Genomic DNA, 21,455 nt, shown 5'->3' with positions numbered 1-21,455 from the left:
GGCTTCTATTTTTTTAGTTACTTTTGAAATCAAGTAATCAGTAAAGTAACTTTTTCAAGATAATAATCTATTCTGACCAAGTAGTGTATTTTTATTTTATTTTTTTTACAAATGTAGGGAATACAAGTAAAATCATAAAGAAAGATAAGTACAGAAACCTGATCAATAATTGTACTTTGTTTCTACGCACCACGCACGAACGCACGCGCACACACGCACGCGCGCACACACACACACACACACACACACACAGCTGTTTGCAATGAGCATTGACGGTTCCCACCCCCAACTCCCACAGCTTGGGCCCAGTAAAACTGCGTGCGTAAAAAGGCACGTTTACCGACACCGGATGGCTGGGCTGGGCGGCGCGCGCACAAACAGACGCGCACATTCCCTCGAAGCGCGCCAGCGGATGAACTTCAACTATATAATGGATTCACGCATCAGACAATTTACGTAGACGAGCTCTAAACCATGCGCTCCAGATGTCCGTGCATCGGAAGAAAACACCCACCCACCCACGACGGAGTGACTCACGGTTTAAAGTAGTTGAATAAGCGGTCGCCGGTGCGGACGGGGAGATTTCTGCGTGGGGTTATCTGGCTCCTTTGTGCTACTACTTAAAGCCAGCAGTGCCAAAGCTTCGTGGTTTTATGGGGCAGAGAGGCGTTGAGCTGCATCCGCCACACGCACACGCAGCTGGTGACACATATGGATAGCACGCGTGCGCATCTTCAAGTGGCACACTTTTGGCTCGCTTGAAACTCCCATTTATCTTGAAAATTGTGGCGAGTGTCAGACAATTTACGCACACCAAGCTTAGAAATAGAGAGAGGCTTCCAAAACCTTTTTGTTGGGACACGAGAACTTTGAAGAAGATGCGTCAGGAGATGGTGAGGAGACTTCAGATGTCGCTTGTCATGTTCTCCATGCTGCTGCTTAGCTTGGCCACGGGATTTCCAAGCAGACACAGAAATTCTGCTCACAAGGTATGCTCGAACCTTTTTTTTTTTTTAACTTTTATCAATCAAAATAAGTGAAATGTGAATGTTGGTGGAATTTTTTTTTTTTATTATTTATTTATTTGAGGTGCAATGAATAATCGACAACTAATCGATTTATCAAATTCTTGATTATTATTTTTTGTGAATTCTTTATTGGTTTAGGTACTTATTTGCATTCTTTGTGTTAAATTAAAGTCTCTGGCATAGATGAATACAAATATATATAATAAATTGATCATATTAATTTGTCACAAAAAATAATTTCTAAAAATTGTTACACTGATTTTGCTCTATCCATCCCTCCATCCAACCATGTAAGTACGATCCACGATGGGGAAATTCATTTATTAACATCAATAATAACATTAACATCAATAATAATACTACTAAAATTAGCCCCACTAAAATATTCCTTCGCAGCCCACTAATTTCTTTCATGGTTCCTCGTCTCTTACCTTGTACAGTAAAGTTTGCCATGTCTCGATCATAACAAACGCATCATTCTTTTTTTGCCCACATAAAAACACATCAGTTTTAGTATGACACCCCTTGAGAGTGTATTTTTGTTGCACGCGGATCAAAGTCTGTTTGTGTCAGGGTTCAGCTGACGCTCCTTCTTGTGTGGCCTCCTATTGATGCTCCGTTGGCTCCCCCAAAAAAAAAAAAAAGTAGCGGTTGTACCTTCATTATGATCCGTAAGTGCTGGATGGAGAGATTAGTAAAGGGTAGAGGGGGAACTGAGTAAAGAGGGAGCCCATTAATGATGGCTTATGTAACCAGAATAAGGCGACCTCTCTAAATCTGTCACACTGCACCTCGGGTCAAGTGTCATTCATCTGATTGTTTACGTTAGCCTTTTTTTGTGTTAATGCGGAATTTCCTGTTTTGGGCTCCCCCCCCCCCCCCCCCCCCACACACACACACACATATAACGCAAAAGGAGGCGTGTTGAGTGGAATATTGCGATCTGTTGGCCTTGTCTGTTTTCCCATCCTGACCTCTACGACCTCACCCCTGATTCTACCATCCGTTTGTTTTCACTTTTTGCCCTTTTGTAAAAAAAATGGCGATCAAAGGGGGGGGTTAGCGTTTATTGTTCTTTTGTAATGGATTGGAAAGAGCCAAGTAGAAGCCTTTGATATGTTCATACACATAAATCAGAACTGCGTCATTGCTCGCCTTCTCCACACCCTTCAAGGTTCCAACTTTATCGCTCACCTCAACGTTTGCCAGACTCAACCCATCTTCACTTCCTTTTTCTGAGTGTTACATAAAGCCAGAATTCATTTAATAAAAGAAGCTTCAAGACCTTTAATGCCCTCATCCCCTAGTTAGTTTCCTCTCAAACTAAAAATGTGTGTATTAAAAAAAACTCTGATAGCTTAATGCTAACACATAATGGGAAACACAACAGACAGGCTAACAAAGCATTTATGTGATCTTGTTCTCCACCCTTTTAAGGAACAAATATTTGAACGGACGGTGCAGCAACACATGTAGACAACAATACTCCCAGGCATATATTCTTTATCCCCTCTTATTACTGGGTCACTTACCATCGTTTCTTACGTACGGAATGTGAGTAGTTTCCCCACTTATGCCTGAATCTCTCAACAATATTTGTGCGAGGGTAGACGCTGTCTTGGGGCCAGGCAGAGGTCCCCGACTGCATCCATACGGCGATTCTGTTAAACACACCGCATGCCGTCAGCCCTTTGGGCCTTTGATCAGAATGGAGAAGGAGGAGGAGGATGAGAGCAGGATCACAGAAGACGAGGGGGAGGAAGAGGATGATATACAACGTAAAAGAACACAGGATCCAGATGTGTAGCAGGATGAGATGAGCAAGATGTGAAAGAATGCAGACTCACGTGTGACTACGTCGTTGTTGTAAGGGCACACGTGTGAATATATGAAAGGCGTGTGAGTGGATGGATTTGACACTGATGCATTGTTAATAACCGGAAAGTAAATTATTGTATTCCCCCCCCCCCCACCCCCCACCCCAAGTGGTTACCAGAGGAGTTACATTTGAAGAGTGCCAGGTGTTTGCTTGAAAGGCGGCCTTGATTTGTACAACTACGGTTGCAATTGTTAGCTGATTGGTCAGCAAATAATTACTCCTGTCCCAATGGGAACGGAATTTGTAGCTGCCTTACATCAGTGTGGGTGATAGACACACCTGGTTGAATAGACATGGACGTTTGCATTAGTTTTTGTATTTTTTTTTGTGTATCTTTTATTATTCCGTCTTTTTTTCCCCCTCATTTAATTTGTTTTATTTTTCTACTTGCATCGAGACTATAAATAGCATTTAAAGGGAATGAGAATAACCATGATTCAAGTTGTCTGTGAACATTCCCACAACAGCGCAGGCCGCCCTTTCTTAGAACCGCCGGCCTGTACCGACAGCGACTAGGTGGCACCGCTTTATTTATTATTCCAAGATGAGCCATTTATGTTAGAGAAAACTGCATTGTCGACCAGCGGCTTCTGTTGACGTGTCATTCATCATGCTTGACAAGCTTGAGGCTTTTTTTGTTCACTTACTTGCATTTGACCCTCCACATAACTTCTTCATGGGACAATCACAGCCACCGAATAGAAAGTACGTCCTGTTCTGGATGCCATAACTGTAAATCATCAGCCGTTGGGTCATTAATGCAGACATTTCCTCTGGTACCCCTCCTCCTCAACTACCAGCGCTCTATATAGGCCACAAGCTGGCACAATCTTCAAATTCCACTCCTCTCATATGTTTAGGTCAGTTTCACAATGACACAGATCCAAAGTTTGTTCGACTTTTAGCAAATGTAATATATCAGTTTGTTTACTTTTTTCCAATACTGTACAGCGTAATTAATCTGTGGGATATTGCGATTATTATTTACAATGATTCTATTTTTGTCGCATTCTTCCAGTAAGGTTAAAATAAGTGTTTGGCGTAGTGCCCCTAGCCGCGGGCCCATACACAAGCGCAGGGGTCTCACGCCTCCCAGGCCCTCTCATTAAAGCTAAAAGAGGATCTTTCTGGCACAGACCCCTCTTTGTCCATGGCCTGGATGCCATGACTGTTGTGGGAAAAAAAAAAAGAGAGAATGAAATCCACGAAAACCGGTTAGTCACTTGGCCGGTGAGACGGATGCCTCGGAGTCTCTTCTGAACAATCTGCAGAGACCTTTTTCGCATTTCTTCTGAAATGAAATAGTGATGTGATGAAAATGAATCATGATTGAAACGACACCTTTCACCCAGACGCCTGCCTCTCCTATGCAATCAGGGTCACGGCCACAGCGCTGGGCTCCAGTATGACCCAGACGCCTTGGAGAAGCAGAACCAGGTGCAAAGTGTGCCGGACCCCCACAGCCATCAAAGAAAGTGGAACCACCCTCAGCACCGCTCGGTTGGAGTACTTCCTCAGCCAGAACCCGAGGAGGAGACGAAACCCTTCATCCTGGATCTGAAGAACTTCCCAGACTTATCTAATGCCGATTTGAACTCACAGAACCCGAACATACAGGTGAGTGGATTTGTTGACGTCAAGCACAATAGAGGATTGAGCGCACCTAATCAAGTAGCACAGATCCCATTCATCCTTTTTTTGACTCTAAAATAACATTGAACCCAAAAAGTGACTTCCCCTTGACTCCTTCCAAGCGCACCGATGACTCATTGAGGTAATGAGAGCGAGTTGCCTGGAACAAATGCTCACATTCTCTCCTCGAGAGGTTTATCCGTCGTGCCTAAACGCTCACGTCTGGCTGGCTTGTGAACATCCAAGGCGATATCGTCATCAGCGGCGTCATTCGACGCTTCATTTCTTGTGACGACTTCGTAACAGGTGAAGCTAAACAGTCACTGATGCGCTTTAATGTTCCGACTATTTCAACTCATTATTAAATCGTTTGAGTTCCTGAATGCATCGTGATATATCAATTGGTATTTTATTATGACGGAGTAAGGGATGTGATCCAAAAAATTCTGAAATATGAGTGCAAAGTTGCAAAAGCTACAAATTGCTGGTGGTAAAGCAGTGAGTGAGTCCATAATGACAGGGTGGACAGCAATGTCAACGATCCATACAAGCGGTTCAATGCATGATAAAAATGACTCGATTTAACAAATAACTTTTGGACAATAAAAGTCTATGGGATTTTTTTTTTTACAGTTTACACCAGGGGGTGTCAAATTCATTTTTTTCACGGGCCGCATAGTAGTCATAGCTTCTTTCGGAGGGCCATTCTGATTGTCGACCCGAATAAATGTACGAGCACCTCATATTATATCCAGTAAAAGCTACAAAACAAACTGACAAATAACTCAGACGAGTAAAAACTGGTAAAAAAAAAAAAAAAGATATTATTAAAAATGAAGACAATTTGCAATTCTAGTAATGACACACAAATATGATGCACAATTTGTCTTTGCGGGCCACATGAAATGATGTGGTGGGCCGTATCTGGGCCCCCGGGCCTCGAGTTTGACACCTGTCGTTTTACACGATACATTTTTAAGTCTGCTTCATTTTCATGACGAATATTGACCCATTGAGTGCATGTGCTGCTTAAACGCAGGTCACCATCGAGGTGGTGGATGACCCTCAGATGGAGGTCGAGATGGACCTGGCCTCGGATAACGACTGGATTCCATCGTCTTCCTCCTCGCCTTCTTCCTCAGTAGACTGGCTGGGAGGGAAGAAGCTTTTCTGGCCTCTTTTCTGGAGTTACACCGACTCGGGCGAGGAAAGCAACAGTCGCTCAACCGTAGAAGAAACCGGTGAGGAAGAGGAGGACGATTATTCTCTCTACGGCAGCGAGGAGCCCTCGCTCAGCGGAGTCGGTGGCGATTGGGGTAGTTACTGGAACGAAGGCTGGGATCCAGTACAGACCTACTATGGTAAGCATTTGCTTTCTCAATGAGGTTTGATTAAAAAAGAAAAAAATGCAGAAGGGCAAATTTGGGGAATTTGATCTTGGACAATGGAGAAGCGATAATGGGAAGCCATGTCAAACAACAAAGCGGTTTTCGGAAGGCTGCATGTCAAACGGTCCCAGAACAGCAAACAATGTGCGGCGTGCGAGGCAGGACGAGCACTCGACCGTCCAAACATTGCGGCTTCTGGCCGCTTTTGAAGTCGACACTGGTTGCGATGGTCGTCTTTTGAAGATGGCTCCGATGCGCTCGCTAATGGCAGCGTGAGGCGGCCACTGTTCTCGGACACAAAACAGTCCTCTGCTTGTGGACAATTAGAGGGCACATTGGGAACGCAGACTGACAGGGGCCATTCCGATGGGCCTTTCATCCCCGCCCGGGTCCCCACGGGCTCCCCCAACATCCCAACGGCCCTCGCTGCCCTCAGCGGCTCAGTTCAGGAATTTCCAAAGGTGGGGGGGGGGGTTCAGGGTTCCACATAACTTCGACAACTATCTTCCCCTCTCTGTTTTGCCTCATCTGAAAATGTTGTGTCAGCTTAAACAATTGCTGCACTTAAAATCGTTAAAAGAAAGAAGTTTTCAAATTGTTTCTGGCTGAAGCAGGTACCGGGGAAAAAAAACATGTTTTGACTGTAAACCTTTCCCCTGGTTGTGACGACACACGCACAATATGCCAGCCAGAGGCAACAATGCCCATTAAGTGGTCACTTCTAAAGACTCGGCGCATATAAATCAAGGATGCCTGCCATAGCTTCTTCTGTAATTAAGACGCTCCTGAGACCTCATTCCCGTACGGCCACATGGCGAGGTGGCAACGCCCACAAAGTCCAATTGGTTTGCGTGCTACACCCAAGCTGGTATTTCTGCAGCCGCTTCGCCTTTAATCACGAGTGGCTTGTTTTCAGTGTTATTAACGCCGCAAGAAAACGTGGTGCAGACGCGGAGAGCCGCAGCACAGCTTCTCTCTCTAATTTCACTTCAGGCCTCTCGAAAAGAATTTGGCTCGGGATGGGAAAGGTTAGATCAAGAGAAACTGGTCACTTCCATGGAATGACACGGGCTCGCCGAAAGTCCTCAAGTGCACGTTGAGTTCAACGCACGAGACAATTTGGAAATGTTTGGGTTCGTGATCCCCATAAAACCTTTTTGAAGATTGTTTGTCACTGCCGAGCTGCTCTCATCTTCGAATACGCTCTTGTCAACATGTCAATTATATTCAAACCTCAAATGGAGTCCAAAGGATGGCGGGGAAGCACAGCTACTGTTTGTCTGACTTTTTTTCTTTGTGACGCCAGCAGAGACTGACGAGTGGACTCCTTGGTCGCCGTGTTCGGTCACATGCGGACCCGGTGAGAAGAAGAGGACAAAGTCCTGCGGCTACTCTTGCACGCTGACAGAAGCCTCAAAGTGTGACCTGGAACCTTGTCCAGGTGAGATAACCTAAAATAACGGTGGACATTTTGGATATGTTCAACCCCAATCACTGCTCGTTCTCCGCCCAGGTGAAGACAACAGTGTGGTGGAACCTTTTCCTTTCGACATGGAGAACGGCACGGAGCCATTTGGAGCAGGTCGGTCTTGTTTACCTTTTGCGCACATTTCAACAGCGTTCATCAAATGGTGTCATCTCTGCTGCAGATGTGGACAGCTGTGAAAAGTGGCTCAACTGCAAGAGCGACTTTCTCCAGAGGTACCTCCGCCAGGTGTTCCTGGAGCTGCCCAACTGCCCTTGCTCCTTCCCCTCGGAGGTGGCGTACACGGTGGTGAGCATCCACGACGACTCTCACGGTCGGACGTTCCGATGGCGCGACGCCAGCGGCCCCAAGGAGCGCCTCGACATCTACAAGCCGTCGGCCCGAGGCTGCATCCGCTCGGCGCTCTCCGGCGATTCGTCCACGTTGGCGGCGCAGCACTGTTGCTACGACGACCGCGGGCGGCTCATCACCAGGGGGAAAGGCGCCGGCATGCCGAATCTAATCAGCACCGAGTTCTCGCCGGAGCTGCACTTCAAAGTGGACGTGCTGCCTTGGATCCTGTGTAAGGGAGACTGGAGCCGTTTCCACGCCGTGCGACCCCCCAATAACGGCCTCAAGTGTCCGGAGAACCCCCATGAAGATGTGTTCATGAATGAATTGGAGGAGGCCAGGGAGTACTGACGGACCTGAATGTCAGCCGACTTTGAAAAGGTCATGTACTGTTTTGTCCCGAGCATGCGGCAGCCATTTATCATGCATTACCAAGAGAATTACCTTCCCCCAATCTTCTCACAACAGGCTCCAATGAAGTGGCAATGAAATCTTACATTTTGAAATCACTTGGAATCAGGAGTTAAGTGTGTCGCTCAAAACTGTGCTTTTTAAGAATGGTGGCAAGATTTTGTCCCCCCATGACCCCCCCCCCGCCCCCCCAGAAGAAAAAGTTGAGGTGGGTGCCAAAGAGTTGAAAGTTAATGTTTGGTGCCGACGTACATCCAAGCTCCTTCGTCTCTACGATGCGCGTGTACGAGACGAAACTCCCGCGCTTCTGTTTGTGTTTGTGTCTCTACCATGTTCTCAGGGGGACTCCAAAAGTAAAAAAAAAAAACGATGTCGTCCGTTTACCTCGACAGTTGGACCTGGTACGAAGGCGTGGGTCATCCAGATCAGAAGTGAAGAAAAGATGATGCTTTGCGTTCATTTGTGGTGATCACACCGAAAGAGTGTTCCTGTTCCTGTTAAAACAAAAACCTAGTTCAGCTAAATAATGGTGGAATGGTTCTGATCGTCTTGTATCCACGCTGGCTCCAAATCCCCTTGTTTTTTCTTCAGGAACTGATTTGAACGGAAGGCACTTTATTTAAGGTATGTACTGTATATAAAAAAAAAAATGCAAAAGATTTATGGATTAACAGATGATGCGAAGATGGCCCGATCAAGTGTCAATTTTCTGTGCTTTCTGAATCTAGTTTGACATCTTTGGTCTTGTACAGTATTTATTTGTCTGATCGCTCTCGTATTTTTTTTTTTTAAGCTTTCAAACATGGTGCAGCTGTTGGACTGACGTGATGGCACCACATTTAAAAAAAAAAAAAAGAAAAATTCGCATTGCTACATCCAGCAGCATCCTGCGTTTGTTGTTGTACTGCAATGCTCTTTGTTGTTACAATCATGCTGAAGAAATATATATAAAAAAAAGATATTGCATCCATCATACTATTTGAGACATTTTTTCTTTTTACACTCTAATGCTGACGTTCAAGAAAGTGGAACAGATGCCTTTTGGGGATGGGGGGGGGGGGGGCGCTTAATGATCTGTGACCTTGTGGTTTGTATAGCGCTGTCTTCCTTGATGAGAACTAATGGGGCTTCTAACCCTTATAAATATTTGAAAAAATAACTCAACTCAACAATGTCTACTTGTCTGAGTAGCCGTTGTGTAAACTGAACTACATCAATTGAACCTGCCTGCAAATACAATTAGGAGAAATCATAAAAAATAGCCACTGTGGTACAAAAATTGATTATGGCGGCGATGTCGTAGACGATTAAGTATCACTGTAAGGTCACGCTTATGGAAATTCATAAGCTTAGGCAAATCGATGTTCTAATTCCTCATATCCATGCAGAGCGAAGTAGAACATCAGGTTAGACAAGTGGGACACAATTAACAGAGTGGTACAATAATGTTAGATTCCTCCCATTACTTACTCAATGAGAGAAGGCCTTAGTTGGATGGCTGCAAATGAAAGTAGTGAGGGAAACGAGCCAAACACATGTTGAACACATTGCAGCCACAGTGTAAACACACAAATAACCACAGATGTGTAAAGACGCAGGTATTTGGCGGGGCTTTATGTGAAAATAAACTACTCGTACGAGGTACTTTTACGAACGTGACCACTAGCATAAACTAAGACTTATGGAAATGTCACATTTAAGGCAATGATGTTGAATGTAGGGTGACTAACCACTGAAAATCAACAATTACTGTCTTGCCAGCCAGAAATACACTAAGAGGACAAAAAAAAACCACTGATAGGCAAATGAAGCTTCGTATTTGCTTCATGAAACATCATTTGTTGTCAGTGATCAGAATCCGTGAGTATTTGTGAACGGGCACATAAATGATTGCGTGGAGCAAAGGTGGCCGCTGGGTGTGTACAGATGTGTTTACTTTGAGTGGCTGGCAGCAACACGAGATTTCCTGTGGGTGTACCGCAGGCCGCTCCGAGCTGCGAACAGCGTGGCCCTGTTTAAAAACGGCACACACACGAGTAAGACCCTCCACCCCCCCCCACCACCAAGCCTCCCTGCCTGCATGCAGACTGCCTGCAAACAAACCAGACACAGTGCATCAATGCTCGTGTATTTGAGCTGCTCTACCTGCTGGATTTGCCCACACACAAAAAATACCAGCGGACCTTAAATCTGGTGGATTATGCGGTCTTGGATTTATCCCATTCCTTAGGCTGGCTTGAAACACTGAGACGCTTTGTCTGGTTGAAACTTTAACTCAAGAGAATCAGTTTACTTTCCAGCTTGGACACATCCTAGTTTGCATGTTGGCTGAATGTCAGTAAACAGAAAATATTCGGAAAAATCTTTTTCTGTACACAAACAACTAGTGTGAGCTCAATTGCGTAACATCTCCGCATATTCCTTTTCTTGGTTGTGTTGTCATGTAATTACTATTTTATTCTGAAATCCTTAACATCCTGTGTTTACTTGCGGTAGGCCAAACAACACGCCCGGACACGCTATGACATGTCACGAGGCTTGAAATCTCAAATGGAAATAAAAATCAAATGAACTCGGACAAAATAGGGGTCACCAATATGGTGCCCGTGGGTACTTAGTTCCTCCTCTAATGGTATCAAATTTAAATCCAAACGACTTAAAAACACCCTAAAAGGAAATTGGAGTCTGTGATATTCTGCAGATATTTATTTGGACCCCCAGCGCCCCTACCCAATAAAATTCAATACAATAGCTTTGTTGAAGCATACCAGGAACTTTGAGGCCAGTCACAACATCAAACAACTCCAGCATTTACGCAAGACTATTTCTCGCTCAATTTCACAAAAGAATTACGAAGTGCTGAGTTATTATGAACAACGTGTACATGTAGATGGTGACTAGCTTGTGAACCAGAAGATTTAAAGTATTTATCTTAATGTAATGGAATGCAATCAAAATGGGTTAATAGACAGTGAATACATTTTTTTCAAAAAACAAAATAAGAATTTTGATCGTCAAATGCTTTATGCCATAAAATTATAATCTGCACTTTTTTATTTTTACTTAATAAAAGAAATTCTATTTTCCTACATTTACCAGGATTATTTCAAGACAGTCAGTGATTTTTGCCGTTCAGAAAAGGCCATAAAAAAAAAGAGGGGGGGGGGGATAGTGACATTCTAGTAGCCTCTTGTGGTAAGAGTGTGTATTACAACTTGACAACTGTTTATTCAGTGCACATTGAATTCGATAATGAATTTGTATCCACATTGACGTAGCAAGTGACAACCTTTATTTCCATCAACTAGCTGATCACTGTAGGTGTTGATGTCAATGATTACGTTTCAATTATTACAGCACTGCTGGAGACGAGTGTAATTGCATTATCAGCGGCTGAGATGGAGAAAGAGCCCTTGCGTGGGGTGAAATGGATTATGTACATATTGGTGTGCTCTATTTGGCAATATTTCGGTCGGTGTCACTTTTGGTCATGGGAAATAACGCAGGTATTGGAACTGGAAACACGACTGGTTAATTGATTTTCATACATACAGCTTGATTTGATCGTTTGTTGAATTGAACGACTAAGTCTAATAACTGCTTGATTTTCCAATTTTACAAGTGAAATAAAATATAGCACGCGACATCGAAGGCATTTCACTAACTGGCCAGCAGACGGCGCCAGAGTGGGTCTGAGGACGATATTCGGTATTTGTTTAGGTTGCCAATTCACTCTTTTATTTGGTGGGATGAAATTGAAGCAATAATTTCCAGGGTACGCCAAAGCAGTCATCGTGACGCGTCGCTCAACAAGCAGTTGAAGCCATTGTATTCCTTTGTTCAGAAAAATTGAGCAGGTCTTAACTTAAACTTTTCTGACAGTTTCGCAGAAGTGATGTGCATTCCAGTTCTTTTAAGTGAACTGAATCTTTAGAATCAGTTCACTCAAAAGATTAGTTCAAACGAATCGTTCAACGAATTTCTTCAGTGAACGAGAGTGAATGAGTCACTTCCTAAAGTGATTCGTTCTTTTTTCAGTTCATATGACTTCAACCAGTAGGTGTCGGTAATGCGTATTGAAGCTGGTGCCACCTCGCCGTAAAACAAAACGAAGGAGAACGTGACGTAACTTCCTGTTTACGAATGAGTCGTGAATTGCATTCCATGTTCAACAACTGAATGTATCTGTGAGTGAACGAGTCAGTGAGTGCTTTGCATTTCCAGTTCTTCGCGAGAACGGATCAGTGAGGGAACGAATCCTGACTTTCCCGTTTGCGAACGAGTCAATGGCTGAACTGCCTTCCTTCCCGTGCATCAACAGATCAGCCATTAAACGTGTTGCGTCTCCCTCCTGGCGTGAACTATGTAAGCCAGAATGTCGATTTAGCATTTGCCAAGGAAAGAAAGAACCATTCCCTGAAACACCACTTCTTTTATGCTCCAAGCTAACGGCTAATTTTATTGCATGAAGGGATGCGCCGTTATGCAACAACGGGGAGATTATGCTTCTCTTTGGGTAATCTTGATTTTATAACACTTATAGTAGTTTTTAAATAACGTGTATGCATATATACGCCTAAATATTGTTATCCAATATATGTACTGCAATTTCACATTAGATTGCTGGTTTGAAATGTACTTTTTTTATTATTATTATTATTGTTATTATTTTAATAAACACTTATGTTGAAACTTGTCTGGTGTTTTATTCCTTGTTTTTATTTTTTTGGGCATGAAAACAAAAATCTGACATTTGGTTAACTACTTTATATGACTATATGTATGTGTTTTACGTTGTGTAATATGTGTTGGTGTCCCTGAAAATAAAGAGCAAGTCGTCAAATACACATTCTTGACACGTACAAAAAATGCATAAAGTTATTAGGTACACTTGAAAATGGCGGTGTACCTAATGGAGTGTCCGAGTCACAGATGAACCAGCCAATCAGAAAGTGGGGGTGAAGGCGGGTCTGACACTTTTCACTTTCAGTTAAGCTTTGACCATGATTTTTCCCTAATGAAGTGGCCTGGGATTAGGTACACCTGAAAATGGCGGTGTACCTAATGGAGAGTCCGAGTGACGTCACAGATGAACCAGCCAATCAGAAAGTGGGGGTGAGGGCGGGTGTGGCACTTTTCACTTTCAGTTAAGCCAGTGCTTCTCAAATAGTGGGGCGCGCCCCCCTTGGGGGGCGCGGTGCTATTCCTGGGGGGGCGCGTGTGACCCTGGGGAACAGGCTTTTTTTTTGGCAGTACTAGAATAAAGTGTAATTGCGCGTTTACTACAGCAGGGGGCAGTGGCGCTCTCATTGTTACTTCTGTCACGTTTGCGACAGTGCAACATTTTACGACTTACAAGACAAGTTAGGATAGTCACGGTGGGGAGGGGGGGGCGCGAATAGTTTTCTTCTTGCTAGGGGGGGGCGTAACAGAAAATAATTGAGAAGCACTGGGTTAAATAAAGGTTAACCTAAAAAAAAAAAAAAAAAAAAAAAAAGTGAACCCTGAACTTTGAACCCGCGGTGACCCCGCGGTGACCCCGTGGTGACCCCGTGGCCCCGCGGTGACCCCGTGGTGACCCCGTGGTGACCCCGTGGTGACCCCTGGGTGACCTTTGAAACCTGAACTTTCAACTCTAGTTAAAAATCGAAAATGTGCACATGACCCCGTGAACTTTGAACCGACCTTTGACCCCTGGGTGAACTTTGAACCGTAAACTTTGACCTTTGACCCCTAGCTAATTACGTTTTTTTTTTTTTTTAAACCGGCATAGCAGAACGATCCATGGTCTTCAGATGCCGCGCTGTCGCCATCTCCTGGTCAGTTAGTGAAATGCTTTTGCTGATGTTTTTTTTTCTCTCAATTAAAACAAATCAACTAGCCAGTTGGTTTTCTTTATTTAATATCTATTATCAGACAAAACCAAATTGTGAATCAGTCACCTAGGCTATAGCAGAACAAACAATCCATGGTCTTCAGATGCCACGCTGTCGCCATCTCCTGGTCAGCTAGTGAAATGCTTTTGCTGTTTTTTTTCCCTCTCAATTAAAACAAATCAATCAGCCAGTTGGCTTTCTTTATTTAATATCTGATATCAGACAAAACCAAATTGTGAATCAGTCACCTAGGCTATAGCAGAACAAACAATCCATGGTCTTCAGATGCCACGCTGTCGCCATCTCCTGGTCAGCTAGTGAAATGCTTTTGCTGTTTTTTTTCCCTCTCAATTAAAACAAATCAATCAGCCAGTTGGCTTTCTTTATTTAATATCTGATATCAGACAAAACCAAATTGTGAATCAGTCACCTAGGCTATAGCAGAACAAACAATCCATGGTCTTCAGATGCCACGCTGTCGCCATCTCCTGGTCAGCTAGTGAAATGCTTTTGCTGTTTTTTTTTCCTCTCAATTAAAACAAATCAATCAGCCAGTTGGTTTTCTTTATTTAATCTCTGATATCAGACAAAAGCAAATTGTGAATCAGTCACCTAGGCCAGTGCTTCTCAAAGAGTGAGGCGCGCCCCATTCCTGGGGGGGCGCGTGTGACCCTGGGGAACAGGCTTTTTTTTTGGCTGTACTAGAATAAAGTGTAATTGCGCGTTTACTACAGCAGGGGGCAGTGGCGCTCTCATTGTTACTTCTGTCACGTTTGCGACAGTGCAACATTTTACGACTTACAAGACAAGTTAGGATAGTCACGGTGGGGAGGGGGGGCGCGAATAGTTTTCTTCTTGCTAGGGGGGGGGCGTAACAGAAAATAATTGAGAAGCACTGAGTTAAGCTTTGGCCATGATTTTTCCCTAATAAACTGGCCTGTTTATTAGGGAAAAATCATGGTCAAAGCTTAACTGAAAGTGAAAAGTGCCACACCCGCCCTCACCCCCACTTTCTGATTGGCTGGTTGATCTGTGACGTCACTCGGACGCTCCATTAGGTTCACTACCATTTTCAAGTGTACTTAATAACTTTATGCATTTTTTGTACGTGTCAAGAACAAGAATATGTATTTGACTACTTGCTCTTTATTTTGGGGTACACCAACACATATTACATAACGTAAAACACAGATTTTCATGTCTTCATGGCCCAAAAAATAAAAACAAGGAATAAAACACCAGACAAGTTTTAACATAAATGTTTATTAAAATAATAAAAGTAAATTTCAAACCAGTAATCTAATGTGAAATTGCAGTAGATATATTGGATAACAATATTTAGGCGTGTATATGCATACACGTTATTTAAAAACTACTGTAAGTGTTATAAAATAAAGATTACCCAAAGAGAAGCATAATCTCCACGCTGTTGCATAACGGCGCGTCCTTTCATGCAATAAAGTTAGCCGTTAGCTTGGAGAAAACGTGCCTAAAAGAAGTGGTGTTTCATGGAATGGTTCTTTCTTTCCTTGGCAAATGCTAAATCGACATTCTGTTTTACATAGTTCACGCCAGGAGCGAGATGCAACACTTTCACTCACTGATCCTTTGAGTCAGGATTCGTTCCCTCAGTGATCCGTTCTCGCGAAGAACTGGAAATGAGAATCTTCGTTTTGTTTTAGGGCGAGGTGGCACCAGCTCCAATGCGCATTACCGACACCTACTGGTTGAAGTCATATGAACAGAAAAAGAACACCTGATTCATTCACGCTCGTTCACTGAAAGCAAATTCGTTCTTTTGAACGAATCGTTCATCCACGAGCCGACACTAGTTGTTGCCGGAACTGTCTGAAAGGTTTAGGCTAAACCTGCTCAATTTTTACATGGCAATTTACAATGGCCTTACAATACCAGATATATAAAAAAAAAAGGCTTAACTATACATGTTTTTATTAAATATAAAAATAGCCTTACATGTTTATTTTTTTAATTTAAAAATTTATATGATCTTTTTAAATTAATAAAGTAATACTCTACAGGGTATATATATATCTTTTTTTTTTTTTTACAAAAAGTTCTTCCTATCCTATACATTTTTTTTTTTACTAAAAAAAAAGTAAGCGATAGACAGATTTGGCACACACACACACACACTCCATTTGTAACAGCCCTCCGCTTTATTGAAATACATCGGAGTCAGGTTAATATGAGTTGTCCACTGAAGTGTGGCAGCCAGTTCCATATATTTTGTTTTGACCTTACACCTTAAATATTTTTTGTGCAAAAAGAATCTACATCACCTGTAGTGGGTTATCCTCAGTAAAACACCCAAACTGTTTAAAAAATAAGAGGAGGGGAAAGCAAATCCAAAGGAAAACAAACCAAAAACAAATGATTACATCTATTCCATGCAAAACTGTACAAATTATTACAAAGCAATCCTAGAAAACAACCAAAGTGTATTATGATATGAAAGAGCAAAATACAGAAGGTATCGTAGATAAGACCTCACTGAAATGCAAAGGCAATTGATTTATTGAACTTTTTCTCTCCACAGCAGCCCTATAACCATTTTTTAATCCACTTCTCCAATCACCATATTGCTTCCAACCTTTTCCTGAGTTAGTCTCTTTTCTTCGGGATTGTTTTCTTTAATTTGTACAACAACGGCCAATAAGAGGTCCTCCTCACTCTGGGGTAATACATTCCACATGCCAGGCGCTTGGGAGGTGCTTTCAATCAGAATCAAAATCGACTTTTGTTAGTAACGCAACGAAAAGGAAAACACACACGTGTGGAATAGTGTTTCAAAAAAAAAAGCTGAATGACGAGAAATGATCAAGTGAAGTACAGTTTGTTTCCCTGACAACCACACTTAAGAAGTGACAATAGCATATTAGAAGCACACTGTAGTGTTGTGAATATTCACATGGTAGTGTCACATTTGAGGACACTTTGCATCCACCAGTACAAGAAATAAAATAAAATAAAACAGTCAGCACTATGATAAGCGGATTGGGGTTGTGAGTGGGAGGCAAGTTTATAAACAATGATCTCCCTCAGTGTTGACATTCTTTTTCTCATAAATGAGTAGATGATCCAAACAAACATTGTTCAATACAAGCATGTTGCCTCTCTTTTTCCCCACCTCTTTTTTTTTTTTTTGGTTTCACACATGCACGCAAACATTTTGCTCCATTAACGTCTCGTCAGTGCGTATGCGGGTTCACCCAGATTTTCACTCAAATGCAAATCAATATGTTAGGGAGGGGGGAACAAAGTGTCATAAAATAAAACAAATTGAATTCAAATAAAAGTTTTAAAATTGACTTTGTGTGAATAAAACTCCAAATCATTCCAGAATAAAAGGAAAATAAAAGTGTAGTTCTCTATAGTATTTCCTTATCATATATTACTCTCTACTTTGAACCTATGTACATTATTGTGGTGGTTGGTCGAGGGGGGGCAAAGTGGACCCCTTTTGATGATTGGTCCAACGGACCGAAGATGAGTGATGACGTTTTATTTTGGAAGGGAAACGGATCGTAAAGTCACTCACTTAGTGGGAAGTTTAGTGTTAGCAAAGTCTGCAGCTTGGTTGGGAATGAGGGAGGGGGGGGGCCGGGCTGGGGCTAGGTGTTTTTCCGGCCGCCATGAGAAACGAATGCTTCTAATCTAAGATTGATAAATAAATTAAAATATTGTCCCCTAAAACCCCAAAAGGCTCCTATGTACAAATACAAATCTTTTTTTTTTTTCCTGTCTTTGCATCTGAATGAGGCAGAGAGGGGGCGTGTCGGTTGATGCTGAAGAGGAGGGAGATGTTTGATTCATATACCACTTCTCCACCCAAACAGGAAGAGGAAGGGGGGGTCGAGAGAGGTACAGTTGTGTGGGCCTGGGGGGGTCGTGTGCTGTCGCTGGGCTGCCGGGCTAGTGAGGGCGCGGTGGGTTGGTCAGGCGGGCCGGCTCATGTGTCCCAGCCCGTGCGGTCAGTGCTCTCCAAGGACAACGACTTGGTCTTGTGAGGCGAGGCCGGACTCGGGGGGCTGCTGAAGGTTGAGCTGTTGGAGGCTGTCGAGTGGCGAGGGGAGTCAGAATCCTGCAAAAGAAAAAAAAGAAAATAAATAAAGGGACGCCTTTACGTTGAGCTTTCATTTGGTTGGATTCCCTCTGTTGCCACGGTAACCGTACGCACATGGAGGACGATTATCCTAACACGTGATGGCAAGAAATGGAGGATAAAAATCGACAGCAGATCATTCATTCAGATGAGACAAACACTTTTGTTCTTATTCTAGATTTCATCGATGCTGTGCAATAGTTTTTCTTCCCCCATTTAGATCTTTTACCACAAACCAAGCATCAAGTCAAACAAGGAATTGTTCGTGAGCGTAACCACATAGCCAAAATATTATTCCAAATGTTTCAGAGACGGGAATTTGGGCCTTAATCTGAATATTGACTGCATGTAGCTCTTCATCTAATATTTTGTTGCGCAACCTTTTGAGGCGATCACCACACTCAAAACAGTTTGTGTAACTTTCAATGAGACTCCTGCACCTCTTAGCAAATCTTTTGGCCCACTTTTCATGCACAAGCTGTTCCAGCTGTTTGAAGGGAGTGAGTGTTTCCGCTTCTTCCACAGATGCTCAAGACAGCAGGATTTCCACCAGGGAGCATTGAAAACCACTTTTAGTCTAATGTTTGGGACTTTGGTCTGTTTTGGATCATTATCCTGTTGCAAGACATTTTATGCTCCGGCACTGAGGCCAAGCTTATGGAGACAGGGCAGTACATTTCTCTCGAGAAAACCTTGGAAGTCTTGAGATTTCATTGCCCCTGCACACATTCGAGTCTGGGGAAAGTCCGGAGAGCAGATCCGAAACAAAGTGAACGAGTCAAACATGGTTATGGCGGACGAGAAGTGCACTGCAGCCATTGGCTCGTGTTTAGTCGAAGTGGAAACAAACATGCTGCGTGATTGGCTGAGTGGGCAGTGATCAAAAGGGGAGGTGGAAGGTCAAGCTGAAATGCTCTGGTGAACGATGTGACGAGGCACCATTCCCTCGGAATGTCCAAATGTGGTGGGTGGGGGACATTTGTGAACTTGACACACATCCGATCACTGTGAGGATGCATGTACAATAACACACACTAACACACACACACACACGTCTTGTTGGGTGCTCTCGCTTGAGTGTCGGGGTGCGGGTTCGTCGCAGTTGTTGACATTACCTTCATCTTACTAAGCAAGGTCCTTAAAGCTCTTTTCAGATCGGGGGTCTTCTCCGACGGCGAAACTGCCTGCCACTGCAGAGGAGAGTTCAAACTCAGCGCCGCACCCACAGACAGCAGGCTGGGGTGGGAGAGGGCCAGCTAGCGGGAGGGGTGAAGGTGTGTGAGAGAGGAGAAATGGGGCGGTATGGGAGCGGGGCGGCTTCCGCCGTTTGGCTGCCATGAGGGTGACGGTGGAGAAGGGCAGGGGGGGGAGGAGGAATGGGGTGGGGCTTGTTTAGATGGGCGGGTTACCCATGACCAAACAACTACACCTGCACAATGAGGCGTGACATGACAGACTTTCCTTTCACAGAACAGGAAGTGACAATGTAGGCTACAACCCAGAACCGGGTGGGGGGGCATCAGAAAGCTCCGCCAAATTGGGTGCTGCTGCTGCAGAACTATGACATCACAGGGTGCCGACCAATCAGGAGGTTGGAACATGAGGTAAAGCGCCTGCCGGGATGTTTGTGGCGGATGGGAGGGGGGGATGCGCAAGAACTATGATCGCATGCAAAGACATAATCTTGTTGTTGGGTGGACTATCTACTGTATGACAAGTTCTCCCTCGAGTTTGTTCACATGACCGCGGTATGCACTGACCTCTCTGTCAAACTGGGAGAGGGGAGCTTCCACACAGTCAATGCCGCCACCTGAGGACAAGGAGCTCTCGGAGGGCGACGTCATGGCTTGGCGCTTGGAGCTGTAGCTTCCGCCCGACAGCTCCCGACGCAGGGCGCTGCCATTCTGGGAGGCCGAGCCTGCGGGCACATGAAGGGAGAAAGAATTCAAAGGGAGATCCCGGGACCGCTTTGAAGCAGGAATGACTCGTCGCTCACGTATGCCAAGTCCACTGCTGGCGCTCATGGAGCGGCCCGGCTCGGCTCTGTTCTTGGTGATGGAAGGGATGCTGACGGAACCGCTGAAGCCTGCACGGCTCTCTTGGATGTGGACGTTCTATTTGAAGCAAACACGTTGAAAAAAAATAATGAGGCACAAACAGCAGCATGGAAAAAACAACATGCGTGTAAATTATGTGTTATGGATTATGTTCTGCGCGATTACACGAGTTGAAATACCATTGGCAAGTCTTTGAGTATCTGGATTCCATCCCCAGGTCCCATGTGGGCAACATGGTTAAAGTTTGTAGGGTTGGAGATCAGCTTGTTCCTCATCTCTGGATCCCGCAGCATCACTCTGCATTCACAAAACCATTTTTTTCCAAACTAAATAAAATCAACTAAACTAAATTAAAAGTGAGTGTGAATTAAAACAGAACATGAACGTTGGATTTCTGCCTGGTGAAGTTGAAGTACCTCCTCTGCTGAAGTCGTTCTTCTTCTGGCACCCTGAAGGAGAAGCGTCTCTTATTGGTCATGCTGCGTACCATCTGCTTCCTGCTGTTGTCTGACGTCTCCGGGACGACCAGCTCGTCGCCCTCTGAAAAATGACAACATTGTCCCGGCTGTGTTTAGATCGGTGACTACAAAGCACATACACACGGTTGCTAACAACATGATCAGTGTTGCCACAGACACATCTGCTGCTTTCTGATCTCCGTTCCAACACTGAATCAACAGTTCGAATCGAAAATCCAAGATGAACCCAACACAGAATTTGGGATTGGACTACTCACCTGCTGTTTTGTTTCTAAAATAGATGAGCCGCACTGTTTCCAGCCCCAACAGGTTTAGGGAGCCGTCGACGTTCAACGGTCGCACCTGTAGTCGGACAAGGATCGTCATCGTTTTTCATTTGATCAAGTGCAAGCGTGTTTTCGTTTTCTCCACAAGAGGGAGACAAAGGGCAGACTTTTACTGCCTGCTTCCAATTTGTTTTTGTTTGACAAGTAGCAACCAATCGAACCATTTATACTGCAAATGAATTGTCAAATATCTGATACACATTAGAAGAAGTCTGATTAGCTTTCATGCAATTTCCTCTTATGAGACTTATAAAATGTGTTATAGGTGCAGAAAAATCTGTGTCACTTGAACCCATAAATTCAGCACAAGTAGTTTCAGATCATTACACGGACCTTCTTTAGCGGGATGGTCTGAATCCACTCCATGGTGTTGACATCAAACACATCAACTGCATTCTCACTGTACACTGACAGATAAGGGGCATTGTAGCCTAAAGGGG

General features: G+C 43.9%; 2 protein-coding genes across 4 annotated transcripts; one reads left to right on the top strand and one right to left on the bottom strand.

Moving 5' to 3' along the window:
* The first annotated feature begins 301 nt into the window (after window positions 1-301).
* LOC133149775 (isthmin-2-like) lies at window positions 302-9,125 on the top strand. Of its 2 annotated transcripts, none has more exons than XM_061271937.1 (6): window positions 302-989; window positions 4,285-4,524; window positions 5,579-5,900; window positions 7,237-7,368; window positions 7,441-7,509; window positions 7,577-9,125. In XM_061271937.1, the coding sequence occupies exons 1-6, from the start codon at window positions 879-881 to the stop codon at window positions 8,092-8,094; spliced, it is 1,392 nt and encodes a 463-aa protein (XP_061127921.1). In that variant the 5' UTR covers window positions 302-878; the 3' UTR covers window positions 8,095-9,125. The 2 variants fall into 2 exon arrangements, with proteins under 2 accessions (XP_061127921.1, XP_061127920.1); XM_061271936.1 differs by having other exon boundaries at window positions 7,234-7,368.
* Window positions 9,126-16,184: 7,059 nt separating this feature from the next.
* LOC133149774 (serine/threonine-protein kinase MRCK alpha-like) lies at window positions 16,185-21,441 on the bottom strand. Of its 2 annotated transcripts, XM_061271934.1 has the most exons (8): window positions 21,349-21,441; window positions 20,947-21,031; window positions 20,627-20,750; window positions 20,390-20,507; window positions 20,150-20,267; window positions 19,914-20,071; window positions 19,269-19,343; window positions 16,185-18,132 (listed from the first exon to the last, which is right to left on the bottom strand). In XM_061271934.1, exons 1-8 carry the CDS (start codon window positions 21,379-21,381, stop codon window positions 18,001-18,003), a joined length of 843 nt encoding a protein of 280 aa, XP_061127918.1. In that variant the 5' UTR covers window positions 21,382-21,441; the 3' UTR covers window positions 16,185-18,000. The 2 variants fall into 2 exon arrangements, with proteins under 2 accessions (XP_061127918.1, XP_061127919.1); XM_061271935.1 differs by lacking the exon at window positions 19,269-19,343.
* Window positions 21,442-21,455: the final 14 nt, after the last annotated feature.

This window comes from Syngnathus typhle, unplaced genomic scaffold, assembly GCF_033458585.1.
Source record: "Syngnathus typhle isolate RoL2023-S1 ecotype Sweden unplaced genomic scaffold, RoL_Styp_1.0 HiC_scaffold_469, whole genome shotgun sequence".
NCBI classification, from domain to species: domain Eukaryota; kingdom Metazoa; phylum Chordata; class Actinopteri; order Syngnathiformes; family Syngnathidae; genus Syngnathus; species Syngnathus typhle.
Note: the sequence above shows the minus strand (reverse complement) of the source record. Positions and strands in the feature narration are given on the sequence as shown.